Below are 23,184 nucleotides of genomic sequence, written 5' to 3' on the forward strand. Positions count from 1 at the left end.
TGTCTCTGCTTTTGTGTGAGACAAATTGGTCAGTCCCTGGTCTCCATACCTTTCTCCTTTACACGTTTTTTCAGCAAATATATTACCCCCATCCCGATTGACTCCTAAGAGAAAAGAGCATAAGAACTGGAGGGAGATGGATGCCAGAGGCTGCACCGGAGTGGGAGGGGTGCTGGCCACAGATTTGGAAAGTGGAGAGGCCAGAATGGAACGACCTGTGCCAGGGATGGGGCGGGAGGAGGGTGGGAGGAAGCGGAGGAACCGGCGAGGAGGCCTTCTAGAACGGGCTCTTCGGGCCCAAAGCGCTCAGCCTGTCTCCCAGGTGAGGGGAGAGCAGTGCCCTCCACATCCCGCTGGCCAACAGAAGCACATTCCAGGTTAGTAGGAACAGCGTCTTTAATGGGCCCCGCCTCCCACGCCGGCTAAGACGCCCCCCTTGCGTGCAGCCTTGGCCTCTTCCACAGCGGCGCGCAGGGCGCGGGCAGGGCCAACGCCCCGAGCAGCGAAGCGGCACCGTCCCCCGCACGGAGCTTTTGGCCACTCAGAAAATAGTGGGGCAGCGTCCCGGCCTCGAGCACCCGGCCCAGCTCATCCAGCAGCCCGAGGCAGCTGGCGCCCGTATTCTCGGCTCGCGCCAGATAGGGCGCGGGCAGCCGCTCACACGCCCAGTAGAGCAACGTCCGCAGGAGGTAGGGCGCCGCGACCCTAGTCCTGGCCACCAGAGGGCGCAGCAGCGCCTGGGCCGCCGCGTGCGCTTGCAGCAGGGGAACGGGTATGCGCGTCTTGAGCGCCAGCTCTTGGCGTGCGAAGTAGAGCTGCCAGCAGGAGGCGTCCGGCCGCTCTGTGCCGCCGCCGCCGCCGGGCACCAGGGAGAAGGAAGACGACTCCGAGGCCAGCGGGCCGGCCCACGAGTGGCTCCGAGCCCCCTGGGACCAGCCGGCCACGGACACCACGGGGATCAAGTCGAAAAGCAGGAGGCGGCGCGGGGGCCCGGGCGTAGCCAGGAGGATGGTGGTGATCCCCGCGTGGCGGGCTGCGTGGACCAAGCGCGGGGCACCCGGAACCGGAAACGGGGACTCAGTGACCGCAGCCAGCGAAGCAGAGAACCGGGCAGCCACCTGGGCGGGGCACAATGTGGGCCATGCCTCCGGAGCCTCCAACGGCTGTGGCACTGGGCTAACGTCGGTTGCTTTGGTGACGTCACCATTCGTTTTTTTTCAGTGGTGAGGGAAAGTCAACATCGGTTACGTCTTGTTGAGGCAACTCTGGCACTGAAACATTACTAGGTGAGTTTTCCAAAGACTCGTGTGCCTCAGGCTCAGTGACGTGTAGCTGGTCCACAGAGATTTGCGGATCCTTGGGAGTTTCTTTGCTTTGGGCTGGGTGGATCGAATCACGTCCTCCTGGGACTGGGGGTCCTAGGCAATCCTGTCATGCCTCCCGGACCGAGGTTCCGCGTACCTGCTCTGGGAGGAAGAGCCATGTGTAACAGGATCCCACATCCGGTTGCAGCTCCTACCCGGTGCCATCTAGCGAAAGCACGGGCACCAGGAGTGTGAAGCCGGAGTCGTAGTGAGGTCCCCGAGCGTAGGGCCCTAGAGGCGCAGGCCCCAGATCCAGGGAGCCCTCGCGAATCCCGCAACGAAGTTGCAGGAGCTCTGCCTGAGGAGGAAAGCGAGGGTCCCGGCGGTGAACGAGACCTAAGGAAAGAGAAGGGACCGTAAAGTCGTGATCCAGAGCCGGGGCGGGGTGAGGCGGAGCTGAGAGCTGCAAGTTCCCGACGGCTGGGAGGGTTACTTACCAAGCAAAGAGAAAACAAAGTCCTTGGCCTGGAGGAGATCTGGTCCTGGCTTGGGACCTTCACTCCAGCTCGCCTGCACACCCAGCTCCTGGATCAGCTGGGTTAGTTCTTGCAGCTGCGCCGCAGAGCAGAAGTCGATGTCCGTGAGCGGCCGGGCTGGGGCTGGGGGCGGTGGGCCCCACCAGGGAGCACTCCCCCAGACCGCGGAAGCCATATGGCTCTGTCGTTTGAGGGCTAGGAAATACACAGACGGGAGGAAGCCCAGACGGGCCGTACCTTTTGCTGCGGAAAACTGGCCCCCGTTCTTTGCTCTTCCAGAGGCCAAGAGGGTTCCCAAGACACAGTCCGCCAATGGGTCTGCAGACGAAGGGCCCTAAATTTAGTCTTGAAAGAGAACAAATAAATACCTCCTCCATCCTTGCCCTTTTCTCATATGCTGGTCCCCGCCCCCATGGAACGGTTCACCTGACTCAGCAGGTAGAAAGTAGCTGTTTGGCCCCTCCTAAGGAATGCAATAGCCTCCTTCGCTGCCCCTTGTCTACGTCCCCTTACCTCTTTTTCAGAAGAGGCTAGTGGTTTGCGGCTTCCCTCTTAGGGTTAGCTGCAAAGGCTGGGAAGAGAATGGATAGGAAGATTCAACAGGTAACTTCTTCCTGCTGCCTGTAAGGCCACGCCCTTAAATTATAACCACGCCCCTTTCTGGAGACTGTCGGGGTGGTTCCGGACCAGCCCGGCCTCCAGTCAGAGTTCAGTCACTCCTTTTGCTCTGCAGAGATCTCGCGGCTGTCCTGGGCGTTGTAGTTTGTCTTCAAAGCTACCAGGGCGTTGGGGCCACGCCCCCACATCCTTTCCTGTTCCGTTGAAGTAGTGCCTGATGGAAGTTGTAGTTTCTATGGAGGTAAGCTATTCTGTGTCTTTATGATAAACTATTCTGTGTCTTTACAAGGCCAGGTGAACCGCACAAACACTCCTTGGGGTCAGAACAGAGGCCTAATAGGATGGATCTGAATAGCAAACAATAATGAGGGACATACACTAGGGCATGCGGAGAAGTAGGGGACTCTACATCTCACTTGGGAGTAGAGGAGCCCTGGTCATTTAAATCTAGAAGGGTTCTTGCATGCAATTATAACTTCAGTTTAGAGATGAGACTGCAAGCCTAGAAAGGTTGCACATGACTTGTCCAAGGTCAGAGCTGAGCCAGAGAGGTGTTGGAAATGGGCTCTCCGGCTGGGACGTATCTCCTTGGAATCGGCGGTGGTAACGTTAGACAAGAACACACCGATAGTGTGCATGTAGTGACCCAGGGATGGACATCTGACTCAGGGAAGGGACATATTAGTGTTGCCCACCTCAGACACACAAGTGGTGGCAGGGAAAACGCTTTGGAATCTCGCAGCTTATGTGTGTATACAGAAGAGTTATCAGGACTGAAAATCAAGTCCAGAGGAAACTCCAGCTGGGCTAGGGCAGGGCAATGAAAAATTATCAGGGGAAGGAAATGGCTTTCAGCGACCAGTGCTATCATGGACACAGCTAGGGTCCAGGATGAAACTAGGAGCCAGAATAATAGGACAGAAAGACAGGACACCAGAGACACGCTCACAGATTAGACCGATGCACACTGTACCAGGAATTCTTACATGCCTTTTACCCAGGGGTCTGTCTCCACACTGAACTGGGACTAAGTCTCATGGGCAAGAAAATTAAGTGGAGACACCTCGAAATATTTAGAGGCCTATGAAGGAGGGTACCCTCAGAATCCAGGGCTCAATTTGGGGAGCCTAAAACACAAGGTTTCCTAGTCACTGACAAAGAGAGGTCTTCTCCTTCAGTAACCAAGAGCCCCAAACACAGCCCAGAACGGGGGAGGCAAGTTTCCATACATCTGGTCGTGACCCAAGAGACCAGATGAGGAAAACTGAAGCCTGGGCTCTTTCTCACAGTCTGGGGAAATCAGGCATTGGCTGTCCATCCCCACATCTTACCTCCTCCCCAGAGGGTGGCTTCTGAGCCACCCTAAAAAGAGCTAAGTTCTCTGGGCTCTGGGGGAGCTTTAAGATGCTGGGGGTGGGTGACAGGGAAAGGGAAATTGCTCTAAGCTCTAAAGCACTGCTCTGCAATAGCATTTTCCATGATGATGCAAATGTTCTAAACCTGTGCCGTCCAATGCAGTAGCCGCTAGCTCCATGTGCCTACTGAGCACTTAGAAGGTCATGGCACTGAGGAGCAGAGGTTTTTTTTTTTTTGGCCAAGCCATGAAGCTTGCGGGGTCTGAGTTCCCCGACCAGGGATTGAACCCCAGCCACAGCAGGGAAAGCGCCAAGTCCCAACAACTGGACCGCCAGGGAACAGAATTTTTAACTTTTTAACTTAATTTTTAACAGAATTAATTTTCCTTAATTTTAACTAATTTACATTCTAATAGGCATTTGGCTAGTGGCTACTGTAATTGACAATGCAGCTCTAGGGCCTTGGGGATGAAGGATTCAGCTAGACAGTGATGGAGGGAAAGCAGGGATATTTTAGGTCCTCATCAGGCCCTGTGGGATGGGGCTGGGGTGGATGTCCTCAAGCAACCACAGAACACTTCTCTTGTCTCTTTATTCCTCATGCATATCTGTCCCCTCTTTTTCTAAGTTGCTCTGAGCACACTGATATCCCCACTCCTTGATGGGCTCCGGTGAGTTGTTGGAGGTCTCTCGGTGAAGGCGCCTGGGAGACAGAGCTTCTCACTTGTCCCTGCCTGCTCTGAACTGTCTCTGGCGGGCGTCAAAGACCACATGCCCGAGCCGGGTGCCTGACGGGTGGTAGGGCTTCCAGCTGGTTTTGGGAGGCGTAGACATCTGGCGATGATTCTGGCAGGCTGGAGGAACTGTATCCTGGGGGTGGTACACCCAGCCTTGGCTGCCTGCTTGCTGGGAGGGTGATTGCAGCACAATCAGCACAGGTACCTCTGAGAAGGTTAGCAGGTCATTGTAGGCCACCTGAGCCTTGGGAGAGCGGCAGTTCTGACTGGGTGGGATAGAAGTCCATGGTATGTGCTGCCCTGCATCCTTGTGGAGGCCAGGATTTGGGATAAGGCATGAGTTGTTATGGAGGCCTGATCTCTGGGATAAGCCAGAGTATTGAGTAAGGGCTGGACCCTTATGGGGGCCAGGAAGCTTGTGGAGGCCTGGATCTTGAGCAAGGCCTGTGTTCTTGGGGAGGCCTGGGTCTTGGATAAGGCCTGGACTCTTGTGGGTGCCTGGGTTTGTGGTAAGGCCTGGGTTTCTGGAAACTCTGCAGACTTTGGAAAGGCCTGGGGTCCTTGGGAGGACAGAGCCTTGGTTGAGGTCTAGACTCTCATGAAGTTCAGGGGGTTGGGCCTGGCTTGGGGTTTGGGAAGTAGTGGATAACTGGGGAGGGATGGGGCCCTGGGAAGAGAGGACAGACTGAGAAGACTTGGAGGTTGGGGGCAAGATGGGGGGTTGCATTAAGGTGGAGGGCTTCTGGTGGTTGCTGTGTTGATGAAGGACCCAGGATCTGGGAGAAACAAGAGGTAGATAAAGAGTGCATGGTGGAGGCATGGTGCATGGTGAGCTCTGGGCACTGTTTTGAGAATGGAAGTAAGGTTGGGAAGGTGCAGCATCCTTGGAGTACAGGAATGTGGGGTAGACTGGAGTCTGGGGGTCCGTGTTTCTCTTCTGAGACCTGCAAGGAAGGAAGCTGCAGTAAGGGAAGGTCTTGGACTGTACAAATTTGTCTTTGGCATCATTTGAGGTCTTCCCTTCCATTTTCCCCAACTCCGGGTAACCCAGTATGGATCCTGTGGAGGGCTTGGCACTGTCCCCACTACATTGCTTCAGTGTTTGCTCTGCTGTACCAGAGCTCAGCAGACCGTGCCTCTCTTGGGGCCTGGAGAGGGTACCCAAGTCCTTTCTGGAATATCCAGAGTTCTGAGGGGGACACACATGGAATAAGTTCTGCTTTACCCTGCGGGCATCATAGACCACACGGCCGGAGGAGAGGCCTTGGCTGAAGGCAGACAAGGTAGAGGAAATAGAACCTAGGATGGGGGTAGGGGTGGTGGAAGGGACTGGAGTGGTCATCAGGGCCATGACCAGCGCTGGGACAGAGGTTGTGGCAGAGATCGGGACAGGGGCTGGTGTAGGGGCGAGGGCAGGAGTAGTAGCAGGGGCAGCAGTTGGGGGAGGGACCAGGGTGTTGGCATGGGTATAGGTCAGATGAGCATGGGTCAGGCTGCAGACAGAAGTGTGGCCCAGGGATTGGGCTGAGGCAGGTGAGGGGGCCTGGGCTTGGGCCTGGGCTGGAGTATGGGCTGAAGTATGCTCAGGGCCATGGACCTGAGCAGGGCTGTGCTCAGGGGTGAGGGCTGGGGAGGGGGTCTGGGCCTGGGGGGTGGTGTGCTCAGGGGGGTGGAATGTGGAGCAAGTCTGGACCTGAGGTGGGGCGTGCTCAGAGGGGTGGGTGGAGGAGAAGGTCTGGGCTTTGGCAGAGTGTTCCCAGTGGGGTGCACTAGGGAGAAGGCCTGGGCCCGGGCGGAAGTGTGCTCATGAGCGAGGCCTCGGGAGCAGGTCTCGGCCTGGGGCGAGTGCGCAGGGGGTTGGGCTGAGGAGAAGGTCTGGGCCTTCGCAGGAGCATGCGCAGGGGGCTGAACTGGGGGGCGGGTCTGGGCCCGGGCTGGGGCCTTGGTTGGGTCATACTTTGGGGTCTTAATCTTGCTCTCTTGGGACAGGCGGAGTGGAAACACGTCCACCTTGCTCATCCTGCGGAGCTTGGAAGATGTCTCTTACCTGGAGTAAAAGTTGGCTTGGGACTTTAAGGCTGTGACAGCAGGGGCCTCCCCAGCTCCCACTACCCACTCCTTCCACAGTCTCCGTGGAACCTGCATGGAAGCCCCAGCCCGTCCACACTGAGGCGGCATCCGGCAGTACTTAGAAGCTTTCTCATCTTTTTTGTCTCGTATCCAGGAGTCAGGGTGGTTTGGCTGCCCGAGCAGGAAGCTTGGGCGATGGCGGAGGCGGGAAGAAACTCTTGAGCGCGGTTTCTTGGGATCCACGCAGCAGCGCCTGCGCATGCGATGGCTGTCTACACAGCTGGCTTGCTTGTCTGCGGGGAAAGGCGAGATGGGTCAGGGCCTGGGTTCATGAGGGGCTGAGAATCAAGGCAGGGATGGAAGAAAGGGGACAGGCCCACATCCCCTGAGCCCACGCTGGCGCCCACTCACCTTTGGGGAAAATTCGATTGAAGAGTGCCCGCAAGAATCTCTTCAGATGCCTCCAGAGCTGAGGGAAGAAGGGGAGGGGGGAGGCCAGGAGCAGGGTTAGCCCTGAAATCCAACCCTTGTCCGGCCACACCCCAGCAGCCCCCCCACCTCAGCCCCTTCAAGACCCCAGGGCTCCCCCAACCCCGCTGCCCAGATCCTGCCCTGACCATAGTCACCACGTTGATCCCCACGATGAGGACGATCAGGCTGAGCAGCAGCAGAGGAATTAAGTCTTCTTGGTCCTGGCATTTCCTGGGTTCGGGGCTAGGGGCCGGCTCGGCTGTGTAGCAGGTTCCCTCACCCATGGCCGGGGGTCCCAGGACTGCCTGGGCCCCCTGCCCTCCACTTTTAACTGGGAGTCAGACTGGGTCATAATGGGGCAGGTGGTGAGGTCACAGTGAGGGAGGGGGATGAAAAGGAGGGCCCAGAGTGGCATTCCCTGGTAAACAGGGTCAGGTAAGCTGAGCCTGGACAGTCAAACAGGGCCCGGTGGCCGGCATACATCCCCTCGAGCGGTCAATCATTCGCTCACCGCCCGCTGACTCACTTGTTCAAATGACACATTCCATCTCTTGGCCCCTCCTGAGACTAGGAAGACCTTGGCCTCAGAGCCCTGCGGAAGGCCTGGCTGGAGTCCAGAGCCTCAGCCTTCTTCATGCCCTTCACTGGGCGTGGAGCTGGACCTGCCCAGATGTGGAACCTCCCAGTTTGGAAGCAGCTTCTTGTATGAGGCTCTTTGGGGACAGGGACAGCTGAGACACAGAGGAGGTGCCCAGAGACCAGGGGTTTGGAGTCTGCAGCTGCAGATGTACTTAGTGCATGGTATAGGACCGGGAGGGGCCTGCTGGCAGGACTGTGGCCACTAAACTAAGGGGACCCTCAGGCCAAGAAGGGGACACTGGCTTCTTATTGCAGGAAGCCAAGGGCAGGGACCCAGGCTGGCAGAAGGAGTGGTGCTTCCAAGCCACAGACCACCAGTGTTTCCTGGACTCTGGCACTCTTTGTTCCTCTCTCCATGCCCTGCCGCTCCCGCCCCCGCCCCCGCCCCCATTTGCTGCTGGTCAGTTCATTTGCCCAGTCTGGCTCCCGTGCAGAGAGGGCCTCGAGGCCGAGGTGGAAGGTAGCAGCGAGTTGGCCCGCGCTTGGCCCTCCTACACTTGCCGCTTCAGCACCAGGCTGTCATACACCTGGTAGTTGGCATTGCCCCCCGGGTTCCAGCTGAGTGGCATGAAGGTGGGTGGGGGTGGAGGGTGCTCGGTAGCCTGGACGTCGGGCAGGGACTGGAAGGGGCGGAGGAGCAGTGCTGAGCTGGGAGCCGGGGCCCGCTGGTACGAGGCCTCGGCCAGCACCGTGAGGGAGGCGGAGGCGGCCAGAGGGCGCCGCACGGGCAGCATCTCGGCCCATTCGGCCGCCCGGCGCCGCACCTCGTGGGGATCCCGGGAGTAGTTCAAGTGTCCCGTGGACGGGTGCGGGCTGCGGTTGGGTTGGCTGTGAGCACAGCAGGGGAGGCTCCGTCCGTGGGCCGGTGGGGAGTTGCGCTGCCAGGCTTTGGGCCGGCAGCCCCGAGGCACCAGAGCGGATGGAGGCCCAGAGCCCTCCAGACCACGCCGCCGCTGATCCCAGGAGTCATACGGGAGCTGGCCCCTTGAGGGGTAAGTGCTGTGCCCCCCAGGGACCCACGAGGGGCTGGGGGCAGCCGTCGGGGAGGTGGTGGAGACGAGGTCCACTGGTCAGCCTCCACGTTGCTCCAGATGCGGGTTGGTGAGCAGGGGGCCCCGAAGGACTGCAGCCTTAGCTCGGACTTGGCCACCACACGCTTGGCCATGCGGCACAGCTCGGGCGACAGGTCTCTACCTGGCAGGCTGGCCAGGATCCCACCCTGGCGGCCCCAGAGACCCACGTTGGAGGGCAGGCCCATCTGCTGGTAGAGCCCTCCCCAGCACCCCCACGGGTACTTGGGTTGTGGGAAGGAAAGATCCTCCTCCTCCTCCAGGTAGGAGTCCGGGTCCTCCCAATCAAAGGAGGGCATCGGCCGCAGCTGTGACATCCCGTGGCTGCGATGCGGCCTACGGAAGCCTGAGCGGCTGTAGGGGAATTGTCTGCGGTTCTTCGGCCTCCGCTGGTGGCTGCAGGGGCGGCGGCTGCAGCTGCGGCTACGGTTGCGGAGATGATGGTAGGAGGACAGGGAGTAGCAAGCGGGCCGGGCCATCTTCACTTCCACAGGGTCCAGGGTGCAGTGGATGTGGACGTCTTGGGCCTTGGCAGGAGGATGTTTGGGGGAACTTTCACAAGCCTGCGAGATTTCATCTGGCGGAGGCGAGAGTCCGTGAGGGCAGGGCAACTGTCAGAAGAGTTCAGGGTTGGGAATCTGGGGGCCTGGGTTTCTAGGGCCCTGGGAGTAGCAGGGGTGTGGTGCCCCTTACCTGTCTTCCGTACTTACTTTTCTGATTAATCCAATAGATGGTCTTGTCTAAGGCATTCTGGAGCCCATGCCATACCTGGGGTGGGGTGGGGTGGGGTGGGTGAAAATGAAGGCCAGGCTCTCCACCCTCACCCCCCGTCCCAGCCAAGACCGTTCCTGCAGACGGAGGTGCAGGCTGCAGCTGGTTCCCACCCTCAGCCCTCTTCACCCCTACTGGTGGTCCCCAACCATCGCTGACCATAGTTGCCATGCTGATCCCAATGCTGACAAGAACGACAAGGCCCAGCAGCAGGAGTAGGAAGTCCTCCGCATTCTGGGTACTTTCTTGGTATTGATGGCAGCACCCCAGGTTGTCATACCAGAGCCGGTTTTCCATGGTGGGGGGGGTCCTAGGGCCACCTGGGCCGCGGGCCGCCCCCCACCACCACCGGCCCCGACCCACAGTGCACTCATGTCAGGACCTGCGGACACCCACCAACAGGTGAGGGAGCATGGTCATAATGGGGCACGTTGCAGGGAGTCACAATGCCGAGGTGGCCAATCTTTCATCCACTCAGCTGGCCCTTTATGTGGCCATCTCTGCCCTCGGCTCCCACTACATGGAGCCTAGTCCCCAGAGTTCAGTCGGTCCTTCTATCTCCATGGGACCTTGCTTAACTTGATGTGCAAGCATGGTTGCTACAGATGAGAGACAGTCTTCATAGGGACTGAATCATGCATAAAGGATTTCCTCCATTTCATTGTTCGAGACATTATGGCAGCTTATGTAGCCTGTTGTGATTCCCCACCCACGCCTGCTTGGGGCCAGCAGCGAGGGTGACTAGATGGATGAGTGACAGTAAGAGTCCCCTCTGGGGTCGCCCCACTGCACCATCCCCTCCTTGTCCTGCTGATTTCCCTGTCATAACCCCTCTAGTACCCACCGTACCCACCCCTTCCTGCCAGGGGTTGCAGCCTTAGGTGTTGGTGGTCACTGGCCCCTTTAGTTCAGAGCAAGGGTTTGCTGCCTTTGCCAGAGACCACCCCAAACCATGGTTTCTCTCCTTCCTAACCAACTTCCCTCCCACTGAGCCAACCCTCCGAGTTGAAAAACGGTTAGCTGCTGTCTTAAGAAAACCACATGAAATTCACAAAGCACAAAAAGATGTAGTTGTTGATATGACAAACGGAATCTACTGTTATCAACCGGTTTCATTGCTGGGGTCTGTGAAAGTGGTACCTGGGGAACCTCACGTCATTTTCTTTGCACAATGAACATCTCAACAGATATAGAGGAACAGGGAGTTCCCGGGATGTCTGGTGATTAGGACTACACGCTTTCATTGTTGAGGGCCCCAGTTCAATCCCTGGTCAGGGAACTAAGATCCTGCAAACCACACTGCATGGCCAAAAAGAAAAAAAAGAGAGAAAGAAATAGAAAGAGCCAGTGGGCATTTTCCATCAAGACTCCAAACACACAGCAGGTGCTCAATATAGACCCACTTAATGGAATCAGCTTAAAATGATCGATAACGTTAGTCAAATGAAAATGAACAGAGAAGCAGGGTGATTCATAAAAGGCCCATCTGCTCACATTCCAGGAACCCATCTGGTATGGAAGGTGAGGTCTAGTCCCTTCGACCTGGCTCCTTGTTCCCAGGTTGTGTGTGTGTGTGTGATCCCAAGTGTCTAGAAGTAGGTAGGGCCTGGGTTTCCCTGCTGTCCAGTGGATGCAATATCCTGATGAGTTTACATGGGAAACTGAGGAAGGCGGGAGGAGACTCTGATGGGCCAGTAGCAATGGGAATCTACCTGTGGGAGCAGGGGGACGGAGCGTCTGAGGCCATGAAGTTGATCCTTGGTGTCCGCGTGACCATGAATAAGTCACTTGGCGTCTCTGAGCCTCAGTCTCCTCATTTGTGACATGGAAGTGCTAATCAGAGGAGTGAGGGCACACAGGGCTGTGTGGAGGCAGCCCTTGAGAGTGTCCTCAATATTTTATCCTCCGCTCCAAGCCTTCTCGAGTATACAGGAGCTTTGGGTTCTGACTGGGGAACTGTGAGGGCCTGGGTACCCTCACTCTCAGCCATCCCTCCCCAAAGAAACCAGGGCTTCAGAGGGACCACACCTCACCTGTAGTTACAGCCTAAACCTGGGCTCTGGTAGGAGCTGGACCTCTGAGAGACTGAGGCCATGGGGATGAGGGTCCTCCACTCAAGGGCAGTACTGCCTGGGGATCTGGAGTGGGATTTGGGGGGCTTCCCTGGGCACTAAAGAACAGAGTAGAGGCAGGTGGGAGGCTTGGAACCAAGAAGGGCCTGGGAAAGGGCTGAGGACAGGGCCTGGTGAGGCCAAGAGGTTGATGAGGGTCCTCAGGGCTCTCTAGGCCCTGTTGCCAGGGAGATCATTTCCTTAGCAACCAGGCTTCTGGGTGCTGTGTGGGCCCTGGCACCCCCCACACCACCACAAACCACCTCCTCTCTTCTTTTTATTCTTCTCCCAGTCACCTCTCTGCCAGGGAACGGTATACCTAGGCCTTTCCCATCCCCTCAGCCATGCTGGATCCAGAGACCGGGGGGTAACAGTGGGACAGGGCCTCCACCTCCCTGGTCAGCTCCCGCAGCCGCCACCTCACGTCTCTGGCATTATAGGCTACGCGCCCTGAGGAGTGGCGCCGGGGGATGTCTGCGACGTGGGCCGGGCCCAGGATGGGTGGCTGGGCTGGCGAACACTGCTCCTGTTCTGCCTGGGGCACCCCCCACCCGTTCTTGTGGCTCAGGGCCTGAGGGCTGTGGGGCGGGGGTTCACAGGGTACGCGTAGGCCTGTAGGCCCAGCTCTGACTGCCTTTCTTTTGAGCGGCCTTCCCTCTACAGTTTGCTGGAAGCGGATGGTCTGGGTAGGTGGCTCCACGGCATCCTGGGCCCAGGGAGTCCAGAACCCCTGGGTGGACTGAAAGCCTTCCCAGTCCTTGGGGCAATTCCAGTTGTGGGGGCAGATTGTTGTGTGCCGACGTGGGGGCTTCTCGTCATCGCTGTCAGTTGTCAGGGGCCCAGGCTACGGGGCGGTGGGCGCGGCGTGCTGAAGAGTCTCGACGGCGACGGCGGCGAGTGGGTGGGGGGGACACGGTCATTTTCACAGGGTCCACGGTGCACCGAAGGCAGACTGCAGGGGCGCTCTGCTTCGGGGGCTGGGTCTGCTTTCCAGGTGAGCATAACTTAGAAGCTTCTGTGGATCGGGGACAGGTGAGAGGCTGGTGGGGAGCCTGGCTCCTCCAGGGATGGAGAGGCAGGTTGCAGGAAGAGAAGCTTGCATAGTTATGGTGTCTGAGCAGGGAGAGCGGGAGGGGAAGGGGCCCACTTAAGGTCAGGGCTAGAACACCTGGTTTCTGTCTTTCCTATTCCCCAACCTCCCCATCCTCCACTTACCTTTCTCACAAATAACATGAAACACTTGGTGTAAGAAGCCACGGAGTCTGCGCCAGAGCTAGGTGGGGGAGGACACCGTGACTCCAGGCAGGCCCCCGCCACCCGGCCTGCCCCCCAGCCATCCTGCCAGCACCCTCCCACCCGGCCCCACCCTGACCAGTGTCACCATATTGATGCCAATGTTAACGCAGATGATGAGGTCCAGCAGCAACAGGATGGAGTTGCCCAGGTCCTGGCAGTTGTTGGTGCTGGGGCTGTGACACAAGGCCCACCCGGGCGGGGGCCACTCAGCCGTGGCCATGGGGGTCCCTAGGGCCCCAACCTACTGTGCCCACAGTACCACTGGCCGCCTTCCTGTCCCAGAGGCTCCTGGGGATAAGTGGGTCACAATGATGTGGGGCTCTCCCTCAAAATGTGCCAAGAGGGAGAGTCCTGGGCCTGTGTTTGACCCTCCAGCCTGGGCCAGGGCTTAGCAGAGGCCAAACCCTTCACCTTGCATGTCTCTCCTGTAGCCAGCCACCTGCACCAGCCCATAGGCCTTCTGGCCTGTTTGGTGTCTGTCCCCATCAGCCCCTGCCTGGTCCTCTACGCCAGGCTCTGACCTCTGCACAGACACTGGTCCTGATCTTAACTCCCCGAACAACCCCATTACCAATGACAACCTCACCCCAGCACCCACTCCCCCTTTCTCTCTGACCTCAGAGCTGTTCACTGGCAAGGGCTGTGGGCTCGGACCCCCTCCTCCTCTCTCACCGGCAGAGTCACTTTTCCAAGGTTTGTTTCTTTAGAGCCCCACCCCTACCTCCCAACATAACAGCAGGAAAATCCAACAGTTAAACTTTTATATTTACAATATTCTCTTCATCTTTTGCCAGGTTTAAAAATGTGTACAGTGCCGCGAAGGGTTGGGGTGGGGACATGGGATTGTCAAGGAATTGTTCTGGGGACAGGGGCTGGGCACTGGAGTCTGTGGCTGAATCATGGGGTCCCCCAGCCCCCCTCCCATGCCCCAGTTTGGGGGCATCTGTCTACAGGGTTCAGGGGCCAGGTCCCTAGCATTTAGAAGGCAGGGCTGTTTGGAAAGGAGCTAGACCAGGCAGGGGAAGGGGTGGGAAAAGAACTAAGTTTCCATGGGTGGAGGTGGGGGCAGAAGGGACAGGCAGGAGGCAAAGTTCTGGGGAACCAAGACCAGGGATTTGGGGATCAGTGGAAGACAGCACTCCACCCCCTATTCAAATTTGGCACTAATGAACCCACAAAATGCCAGCAGACGAGGATTAGCTCCTTCTCGGCTGGTGTCCCTTGAAACCCTTCCCGACATTGTTCCTTTCCCCAGAGGCCCAAACCGTTTCTCTTTGGGCAGTCACCTTACACACATCCTTTCAAATCAAATTCTTCCTGCTGGTGTCTGCCCAAGCGCCGTCCCCCACTGCCCCCTCCATCTGTTCCTCAGTACAGCTGACCCCGTTCTCTCCCCCAACCTGTCCGGGGAAGCCTTTCTCCCCTGCTCTCCTCCCCTCCCCCCTCCACTGCTCCTTTCCTTCAGCCCTGGGGGCCCAGGGGAGAGGGGGCAGGTCAAAGGAGGGGGTGGGCAGCTGAGGGGAGAAGCTGGCTTGAGACCAGGAAGGGATGGCTTCAGAGGGGGACGGCGAAGGGGGGAGGGAAAACGGGCAGAGAGGGAGGGATGAGACATGGCGAGAAGAGGGACGCAGGCGGGACCCCTTTAGCTGCCACCTCCCCCTCTCCTGTATCCTACCTGCCCTGGCCCAGGGCTGAGGAATCCTTGGCACGTTTTGGGGGGTCTTCGCCCCTCAAACCCACCTCACCAGTTTGGCACGGATGAGAGATGGTCTGAGGACTGAGGGAAGAAGGGTTGCCCTCAGACCGCGGTGAGAGTTTTGGTCAAACATGCACGGCCTCTGTGGGTGGCAGGTGCCACGCAGCCCCCCACCCCACCCCACCCCCCGAACTCTAGGGGAAGGAAGGGCAGAGCTTAGGGTCTGTTCATCTCCTCAGGGTTTGTCCCTCCCCCTCAGCTTCTGTCAGTTTGAAGTCCTTTCACACCTGCTGTGTGAGAAGTTAAGTGCTGGGCCTGAGGTCCTAAGATGCAGGGAAGTGCTGGAGAGAAAGGGGCCGTCTGCATGGGAAAACGTACATCCACATGCAAGAACATGTTTCCACTCAGAAATGCATCCTGGACCCAGGGGAAGACAAGTTCCCAGGCAGCACAGGGATGCAAGATCTCCTCCCTTCCCCGTGGCAAGGAATGTGTGTCTGTCATCTGTAGAAGGCGAGGCCTGCCCGGGGGAGACCGTGCTTCACCTCACTTGTGCCACGGGGGATACACATGCTTCGCTGGGGCGGGATGGCTGGGGGCAGGGCAGGGGGGCTGTGATTTCCTCGCTACTTCCCAGGCATCACCCTGCGTCGTCCGGTGGCCAAGGGTCGCTGTTTGTGAACACACCACTTCCAGGGTCTCCAGGGGGTGGGAGGAGGGAGGAGGTGGGGGCACAAATCCCCACAGAAATTCTTTGAGGGAGCCAACATGTGTCCAGGGTGGCAAAAAAAAAACACCTCACCCTGCACATGGTTTCTCACCCCCTCATGAGAAAGCACACCTCCACGTGGGAAAATACTTCCGCGTCTCCACACACCGAAGACGGGTGTCCAGACGATGGAGGGGAGTTGTTCAAAGGCCCAGGTCCGGAGAAGAGAACGGGCCACTCCGCGCGGGAGAAGCGCACACATCCCGGCGAGGAAACCCAAGTCTACCTAAAGCACCTCGACGTGCGACAGCTCCACACGACAAAAGCCTGTCGCCAAGTCCTCCTCCCTGCCTTCTGAGCTGGCCGGGAGGGCCGGGGAGGAGGGCTTCCCCGAGCCGCCCCCTATACCCGAGTGGTGGAGTGGGGATGGGGGAGCGTGTTGTTGTGGCTGGTAGCGGTGGGGGGAGACGGGGGGGGGGGGAAGGGCCCAAAGGGATGGAGGGAGGGGGCGGCGGGGGAGGGGGTGGCCCCAGGCCGCTGGGCAGCAGGGTCAGGGCCCCGGGGGCCAAGAGTGGCAAATCGTCCGGCGCCCGGCGCAGGGCCAGGGTGTAGTCGGGCGGGCAGGCGGGGCGCAGGGCCTCCGCAGGTTCCGCCCCGACGCCCCCGCCCCGCTTCAGCTGCAGCGACACCAGCTCCTCCTCGGGTGGCAGCTCACGGCCGGCAGCAGGGAGCAGGGGACCCCCGCCGGGCACGCTGGAGCCCGAGCCGCCGTGGGGGCTGAGCCGCCTGCACCGCAGCTCCTGCCCCCGGTCCCGCTTGTTGTAGAGGGCGGCGAAGGCAAGGATGTTGAGGAAGAGGAGGGAGGCGCCCAAGGCCACGGTGACGCTGAGCTCCGTGGAGTAGTCTCGGGAGTCCCCGGGGAAGCGGTCGTAGGCCCGGGGACCCGGCTCGGGCTTGGGCTCGGGCGGCAGGGTGGCCGGAGGCGGGGGGCGGCGAGTGCCGGGGGCACCAGGGGGCGGGCGCGGCGGCCAGCGCGTGGCGTAGGGAGGGAGGGAGGCGCGTGGTGGTGGTGAAGAGCTCCGTGTGCAGGTTGTGCAGGTGCGGCACGAGCTCCAGCCAGAAGGTCACCTTGTTGGCGCGGTAGTTGTCGCGCACGCGCGGCTTCAAGCCGTTGTGCAGGTACTGCTTCTCCTTGCTGTTGAACTTGCTCCACACCACCTCCTCGAAGCGGTTGCGCTTGGTGTGGATAAACTTGGTGTCCTGTGGCACCGGCTGGTTGGGGTCGCTGTGGACACAGGGGGGCAGGGAAAGGAGGAGTAAGGTGAGGCTCCCATGAAAGGCAGGGGTGGAGGCGTGCTATGGGAGGAATGGGGAGAGAGATGGACAGAGATGCAGTGAGCTGGGGAGACGGGAAGAGAGACAGAGACGGATACGAAGAGACAGAGAAACTGCCAGAGACGGACGGACAGACAGACAAATAGGGATGGAGCCAGACTGCCAGAGACAGTCTGAGATGAGGACAGAGGGGCAGAGAGGGCAGAGACAGACCCCACCAGTGACAGAGGCAGAGTCTGAGACTGAATGAGATATGGAAACATGGAAACAGAGACACAAAAGGACATGAGAGACAGCCAGGGGGAAACCAGCGAGTACAGAGAAACCAGATCAAAGCAAGCAGAGATATCAATAGATTTCAAGAGAGAGGTGGAGACAGCAATAGACAGACAGCACACCCTCACACACACTCAGATACACAGATGGGAGCACTCAGACAGCGGGCCGAGCTCTGGGAGGAGAAGGAGAGAGCTGGGTGGGCAAGGGAGGGAAGGAGAGACAGACTCAGAGCCAAAGGCACCAAGTGAGCCCGCCCCCCAGAAAAGACAGGGACCTCTCTGTCCAACTCTTCTGCGTCTCCAACACACACGGAGGAGCTGTCCGGCAGGTGTCTGAGTCGAGAAGGCAAGAGTGCCTTGATGGAGGAATGATGGCCGTGTGAAGGAGAGGGAGAGAAGGGGCTGAGGATGGAGGCGGTGTGTGCCCTGACCTGCAGGGATGCCTGACCCAGCCCCTCTGGCCCTCACCCGGTCTTGGCGAAGTTGGTCCAGTAGGTCATGACCACGGCGCTGAGCATGACATCATTCTTGGAGAAGTTGCAGGGGAAGAGGTCGGTGGCACCCACCATGGGCACACCAAAGACGTAGGGTAGCTCATCCCCGTGCGCTGCATCTGCCCACTCGGGCCGGCTCTCAGCCTGCAGTGGTGGTAGAAGGTGTAAAAGTAGACAGGGGACTGGTAGTCAGCGTGCAACTTGGCGGTGGCCACAGCCGGTGCCACCCACTGGTGGCTGGTAAAGAGCGCCAGCAGGGTCTTGCGCCACATCTCGCCATTGTCCCTGTCGGCCCAGTCCATGTACATAAACTTGATGGTCTCCCGCAGCACATCCTTGCCCTCCGGGTAGCCATACAGGTTGTCCACAAAGTTGGAGACGGTGAAGTCGAAGGAGCTGGCGGCGCTCTCCCTGAGCTCAGAGCTCAGGGGACATGTCACTCCCATCCCTGGGGGGAAAGACCGGATTCCCCTCCCTCCCTCCCCAGCTAGCCCTGGCAGAAGATCCCACCCCACCTCCTGCCAGTGTGCCCTACAGCACTTCTCCCCATGCCTGGTAGACCTTCCAAGAAGCCTAGCAGAGGCAGGGCTGGGGGCTGGCCCTCCTCAGGGCATCTGCTGGACCCAGGGGAACCCCCCCCCACACACACACAGCAAACCTCCTTCCTGCTCCTAGGAAGAGCGAGCTCCCAAGGCTGCCACTGGAGCTAGAGATCCTGGGAGGGTCCTGGCGTTTCCTTCGACTCAGGCCGTGGGCCTCAGCTCCACGTGGTAGCCTGGTCTGTGGGTGAGGGGGTGCCAGGCCCTAGGGTCCCTGGGGGCTTGGTCTCCTCCCCGCCCTAATTCCTTTCTATGGCAAGGAACCAGTTACCATGGCAACCCCCAGCTTAATTACTGTGGCCGGAGGCGGCAGGGTGGGAAATAGCCTGCCTAATGAAGCCAGGGTGCAGCTCTAGTCTCGGACCCCCCAAAGTGGCCTAAGTCCTGAGTTCTGGACCCTTCTCTTGCCATGTCCCCAAAGGATCCCATGATCACTCCCATATGTAGAAGGCCCCTTGAGGGGTAACTAATTCCAGAAGAGGGTGGGAGTCTGAGAGCGCTTGCCGGGTTCCCTGCCCCTGCAGCTCCTCCACGATGCAGCCGCAGTGCCTGTGCTGGCGTCAACCCTGGCCTCCAGGCCCTCCTCTTTCTTGACACCTGCAATCTCTGACCAGCCTGGGCACTTGGGCAAATAAGATCCAGGCCTGGGCCTCCACAGCTGGTCCCCAGTGCCTCTGCCCGCCTCCCTCATGCTGCTAGGAACTTCCCTCCTGGCGGAAGGTCAACCAACAGGTCACTGAGACACTCCCCTCCATCCCCCCACAGACAGCTTCCTGCCTCCTGTCTCTTAGGACCTTCTATGACAACTCCTTCCACCTGACTTTAGCCAGGAGCTCCTAGGTGGGCAGTGCCCTCTCTGTGTCCTCCCCCAATCCTATTCTTCCCTTTGTTCCTGAACCTCCAGTGGCCTTCCAACAGTTCAGGCTGGTCTCCTTCCCTCCGAGGTCCTGTCCTAAACGTCCTCACTCCTCCCCGTTCCTCCCCACCCAGCACCTCCACTCCCAGCGAGGGGGGAGGGGGAGTCAGAAAGGGGAGGAGCAGGAAGGGGGGCTGGGGCGACAAGAATTCAAAACCAACAACAAAAAAGAGGATCAAGAAAGAAGAAAGAAAACAACAACAACCAAAAAACAAGAAGCTCTTGGGGCAGATTCAACAAGAAAAGAAAAAAACCCCAAAAAAACAAGAAACCAAAAAGATCCTTTTTTGGAAAAAAAGAAAAAAGTTATTTGCACTTTTTCAAAATTTTGTGGTGAAACTTCAAGATATTGGGCCCTGTTTTCAACAATGTCCAAATTCTTTAATTTGCTTCAAATGTGCGTTTTCTGCATCGGACAGGCTTTGTTTTAGAAACTGTAGCAGGTTTCTGCTGTTTCGATTGTGTCATCCATTTGCCAACTTAAACTTGTTTTTTTCAAATGTTATTTTGCTCCAGATTAAAATTGTTTTTTCAAATGTTATATTTCCCAAGTTTCAAAACAGTCCGAATGTCTTGGGCTTCCCTGGTGGCGCAGTGGTTGAGAGTCCGCCTGCCGATGCAGGGGACACGGGTTCGTGCCCCGGTCGGGGAAGATCCCACATGCCGCGGAGCGGCTGGGCCCGTGAGCCATAGCCGCTGGGCCTGCGCGTCCGGAGCCTGTGCTCCGCAACGGGATTGTGGGGCCACAGCAGTGAGAGGCCAGCGTACCGCAAAAAAAAAAAAAAAAAGAAATAGCTTCTTTATTTTCAGCTATAATTTGTCTCCCTATAACTTCCACCTGCTGGGACTCACAAACAAATCTAATTGCTTTTGAACTAGCAGAACTATACTCTCATGACTCCCAAGGCTCATTGATGTTACTTGGTTGCTGATGACAACCATGATAGATACAAAGTTTTCTGAGAGTCTAGCTCCATATGAACATCTGCTCCACATTTCCCCAAATTTCTCACTCATTCTCCTTTACAAATTGCTCCTGAGCTATGATTTTACTAAGCTCTTCATGCTCTCAGACATAAACTGAGAGGAGTAAGATTTTTTTTTTTTGAGATTTTTTAAAAATTTATTTTATTTTTTTACCTGATGCTCTTGCTTTTCCTCTTGTTGCTTCAGTTCCACATCTGGCTTTGGTCTGAATGTTTGCCTTCTGTCACAGCCCCTGTTGCCCTTTGATATCAGCCTGGGAGGAGCAGGAACTCTGCCAGACTCCCCTAGTCTTCATAACATTGACCCCTGAGGAAGGCTGATAAGGACTCAAGAAAAGCCTATGACAGGGCAGATTGGCAGCCCAGGGTCTGACCTCTGGGAGAGAATGAAGTATTAGTGGGGAAATTCAGGGGTTTTCAAGTGAGGGGCCAAAGCTAAAACGTCCCTCCTCTAAAGGGCTGAGTGTTATTTCTATACATCATACAAGCATCTCCTGTCACGGTTAATTTCATTTCAAAGCTCTACGTTTGTTTTATATTAAGCTGTCCTGTACATATCTATTATGAACAATATTAACCTATTCTATCACCTTCCAAATCGTTTGTCCTATTCTATTCACTTTTATTCTCTTTTTCCTACTTTTCCTCTTTGTTGGACACAAGACCCAGCCTAGAAAAATACTCTTTGGTGAAGGTTTGGCTACCCCTGGGTGAGAGGATTACAGATGATTTTTCATTGAATTTCTTTTCCTTTCCTTTTTTTCTTTAACTTTTCTGTATTTTCTAAATGGCCTACAATGAACATCGTTTGCGTAATTTAAAAAAAACAATTAAGTGAAAAAAAATAAACAGGTAAGAGACAGTTATCTCTTTTGGGGATGCTGGTTAAACTGGAACAAGTGAATATTGGCCAGCAATTATTGATGATGATGATGATGATGAACCTATAAACGTTAACTTACAAGGAAAAAGGGTCTTTGCAGATGTGATTAAGAAAGGATGTTGAGATGAGGAAATTATTCTGGATTATCCATGTGGGCCCTAAATCCAATCACAAGTGTTCTCATAAGAATTCAGTAGAGGGACTTCCCTGGCGGTCCAGTGGTTAAGACTTTGCCTTCCAATGCAGGGGGTGTGGGTTCGATCCCTGGTCAGGGAGCTAAGACCCCACATGCCTCGCGGCCAAAAAACCAAAAACATAAAACAGAAGCAATATTGTAACAAATTCAATAAAGACTTGAAAAAGTGGTCCACATCAAAAAAAATCTTAAAAAAAAAAGAATGAGGTAGAGAGAGATTTGATACCTACAAAAGAGGAGGGGGCAATGTGACCACAGAGGCAGAGATCGGAGTGATATGGCCGCAAGTGAGGGAATGCCGGCAGGCACAGGAAGCTGGAAGAGGCACAAAATGGATTCTCCCCTGGAGCGTCTGAGGTGAGCACAGCCCATGCTGACACCTTGATTTCTGCCCTCGTATGTCAAACTTCTGGCTGTGAGAGAATAAAATGTTATTGTTTTAAACAACCAAGGTTGTGGCAATTTGTTACTGCAGCCACAGGAAACTAACATACTTCTCTCCCCGTAAGTCAAACCATCAAACAACTCTTTGTTTCTACTCCAATTTGCTTATGCTGAAATGGCATTCTGAAATAGGTTTCTGAACACCCCCTCGGGTTTTTTTTTTTTTTTTAACTGAGGTTACTGTTCCTATGGAGTTCTGCGTTGTTGGCATGACACTTTGTACCTGTCTGGCTCAAAAGTTATTTCCAGGATAGGAGGCAGAATACATACTATGACCAATAATCAGCACAGCAACATAGTAAACTGCAGAGGTCTGCTCTCAGCTTCAACTTTAACCCTTTTTCACTCACGTCATTTCCAAATTCAGTCTCACTTTTATTTCATTTTAAAATGTATTATTATTATTTCTTGGCCGTGCCACACGGCATTTGGGATCCTAGTTCCCCAACCAGGGATCAAACGCGCGCCCCCTGCAGTGGAAGCACAGAGTCTCAACTACTGGACCGCCAGGGAAGTCCCCAGTCTCATTTTTAGTTCTACTACCTACCTTAATTCTCAGCTTCACTCTCACACTGAAATCCTTCTGATATCACTTACTTTTAGAAAGATAAAAAGGACCGTCATGTACTGGACATATGCATTTGGGCACAAGGGACCAAGCTGGGAGTGTGGCACATGATACGGAACCTGAGATTACATGGCCAGTTAAGTGGAAGAGATGGCATGCAAAGCCAGGTCTGTTTAATACAAATGCCCCTACTCCTTCCACTGCCTTTCAAGTTTGGGATTCTGGATTGCTTTGGAGTCTTCAAAATCTGAAATCTACCTAAGTACCTCCTTTTTCCTTCCCAATCAACAGGAAGGACATTTTTGGGGCAGAAGAACTAGGAACTGTATTGTTTTCTCCTTCTTATTCTTTAATGCACTATTAGGGACCAAATCAGGAGAAGGAAGGATAATGTGAAAGATGAGCAAAGAGGGTTTCTCTTCCTTCTTCAGAGTTCCTTAGTTAAGTCCTCTGGCTATGAATAGTACGTTATCAGGCCAGCGAGGAGCTCACATTCTGGCTCTGATACCTCAAAGCAAATGTTCATGATACAGAGCAACTTGAAATCAGTAGCTTGTACAGTGGGTTTTTTCTAGGTCTTGGGAAAATGATCTGGCCACACTGCTGACAGTTGGCGAAGAACTAGAGCTCCCAATTTATTTGTGTTTATTCACCGAGCACTTCAATTTATCAGCCGAGATAGGTATAGCACAGCTTTCCTGGTCAGTAGACACAAACTGCCAAATACCAGCGTCCATCTCACTCTCAATTCATTTGTCAAGATGATTCGGCTAGAATAGCAGACTAGATAGCATGGTGACCAAGAGTAACAGTGCTGGTTCTACCACGCCACCACCTGACTCTGGGTAAGTCTCCTTTCATTCGTTCTCTCATTCAGTCAGCTGTTTTATAAAGCACCAAGGGCCTTGAAATCCTAGCTCTAGCACTTTTTAGCTTAGAAACCTTCGTTAAGATAATCCAAACCTCACATTCCTTCTTTGTAAAGTGGAGATAATAATAGTGCCTTCTCCATACGGTTCTTGTGAGAATGAAGTGCGATGATGTATATAAAAAGGTTAGCATGGTGCCTGGCATATAACGTCAGCTTTTCATTCGATATCAG

General features: G+C 56.1%; 2 protein-coding genes and 3 pseudogenes across 2 annotated transcripts; all 5 read right to left on the reverse strand.

Moving 5' to 3' along the window:
- Positions 1 to 229: 229 nt before the first annotated feature.
- On the reverse strand, positions 230 to 2,596 carry LOC115850836 (transmembrane protein 102-like; annotated as a pseudogene).
- A 1,693-nt stretch (positions 2,597 to 4,289) lies between these two features.
- On the reverse strand, positions 4,290 to 7,375 carry LOC115850566 (uncharacterized protein SPEM3-like). Its single transcript, XM_030852255.3, is given in 6 exon segments — positions 4,290 to 4,478; positions 4,480 to 6,243; positions 6,321 to 6,570; positions 6,718 to 6,913; positions 7,032 to 7,089; positions 7,238 to 7,375. Coding segments are annotated over 6 exon segments (2,448 nt in total). The 3' UTR covers positions 4,290 to 4,436.
- Positions 7,376 to 8,131: 756 nt separating this feature from the next.
- Positions 8,132 to 9,868, reverse strand: LOC115850565 (uncharacterized protein SPEM2-like). The gene is given in 4 exon segments (XM_070044492.1): positions 8,132 to 8,757; positions 8,760 to 9,377; positions 9,511 to 9,568; positions 9,731 to 9,868. Coding segments are annotated over 4 exon segments (1,440 nt in total).
- A 2,106-nt stretch (positions 9,869 to 11,974) lies between these two features.
- On the reverse strand, positions 11,975 to 13,198 carry LOC115850564 (spermatid maturation protein 1-like; annotated as a pseudogene).
- A 1,878-nt stretch (positions 13,199 to 15,076) lies between these two features.
- On the reverse strand, positions 15,077 to 17,936 carry LOC132594333 (neuroligin-2-like; annotated as a pseudogene).
- Positions 17,937 to 23,184: the final 5,248 nt, after the last annotated feature.

Source organism: Globicephala melas, chromosome 20, assembly GCF_963455315.2.
Source record: "Globicephala melas chromosome 20, mGloMel1.2, whole genome shotgun sequence".
In the NCBI taxonomy this organism is placed as follows: Eukaryota; Metazoa; Chordata; class Mammalia; order Artiodactyla; family Delphinidae; genus Globicephala; species Globicephala melas.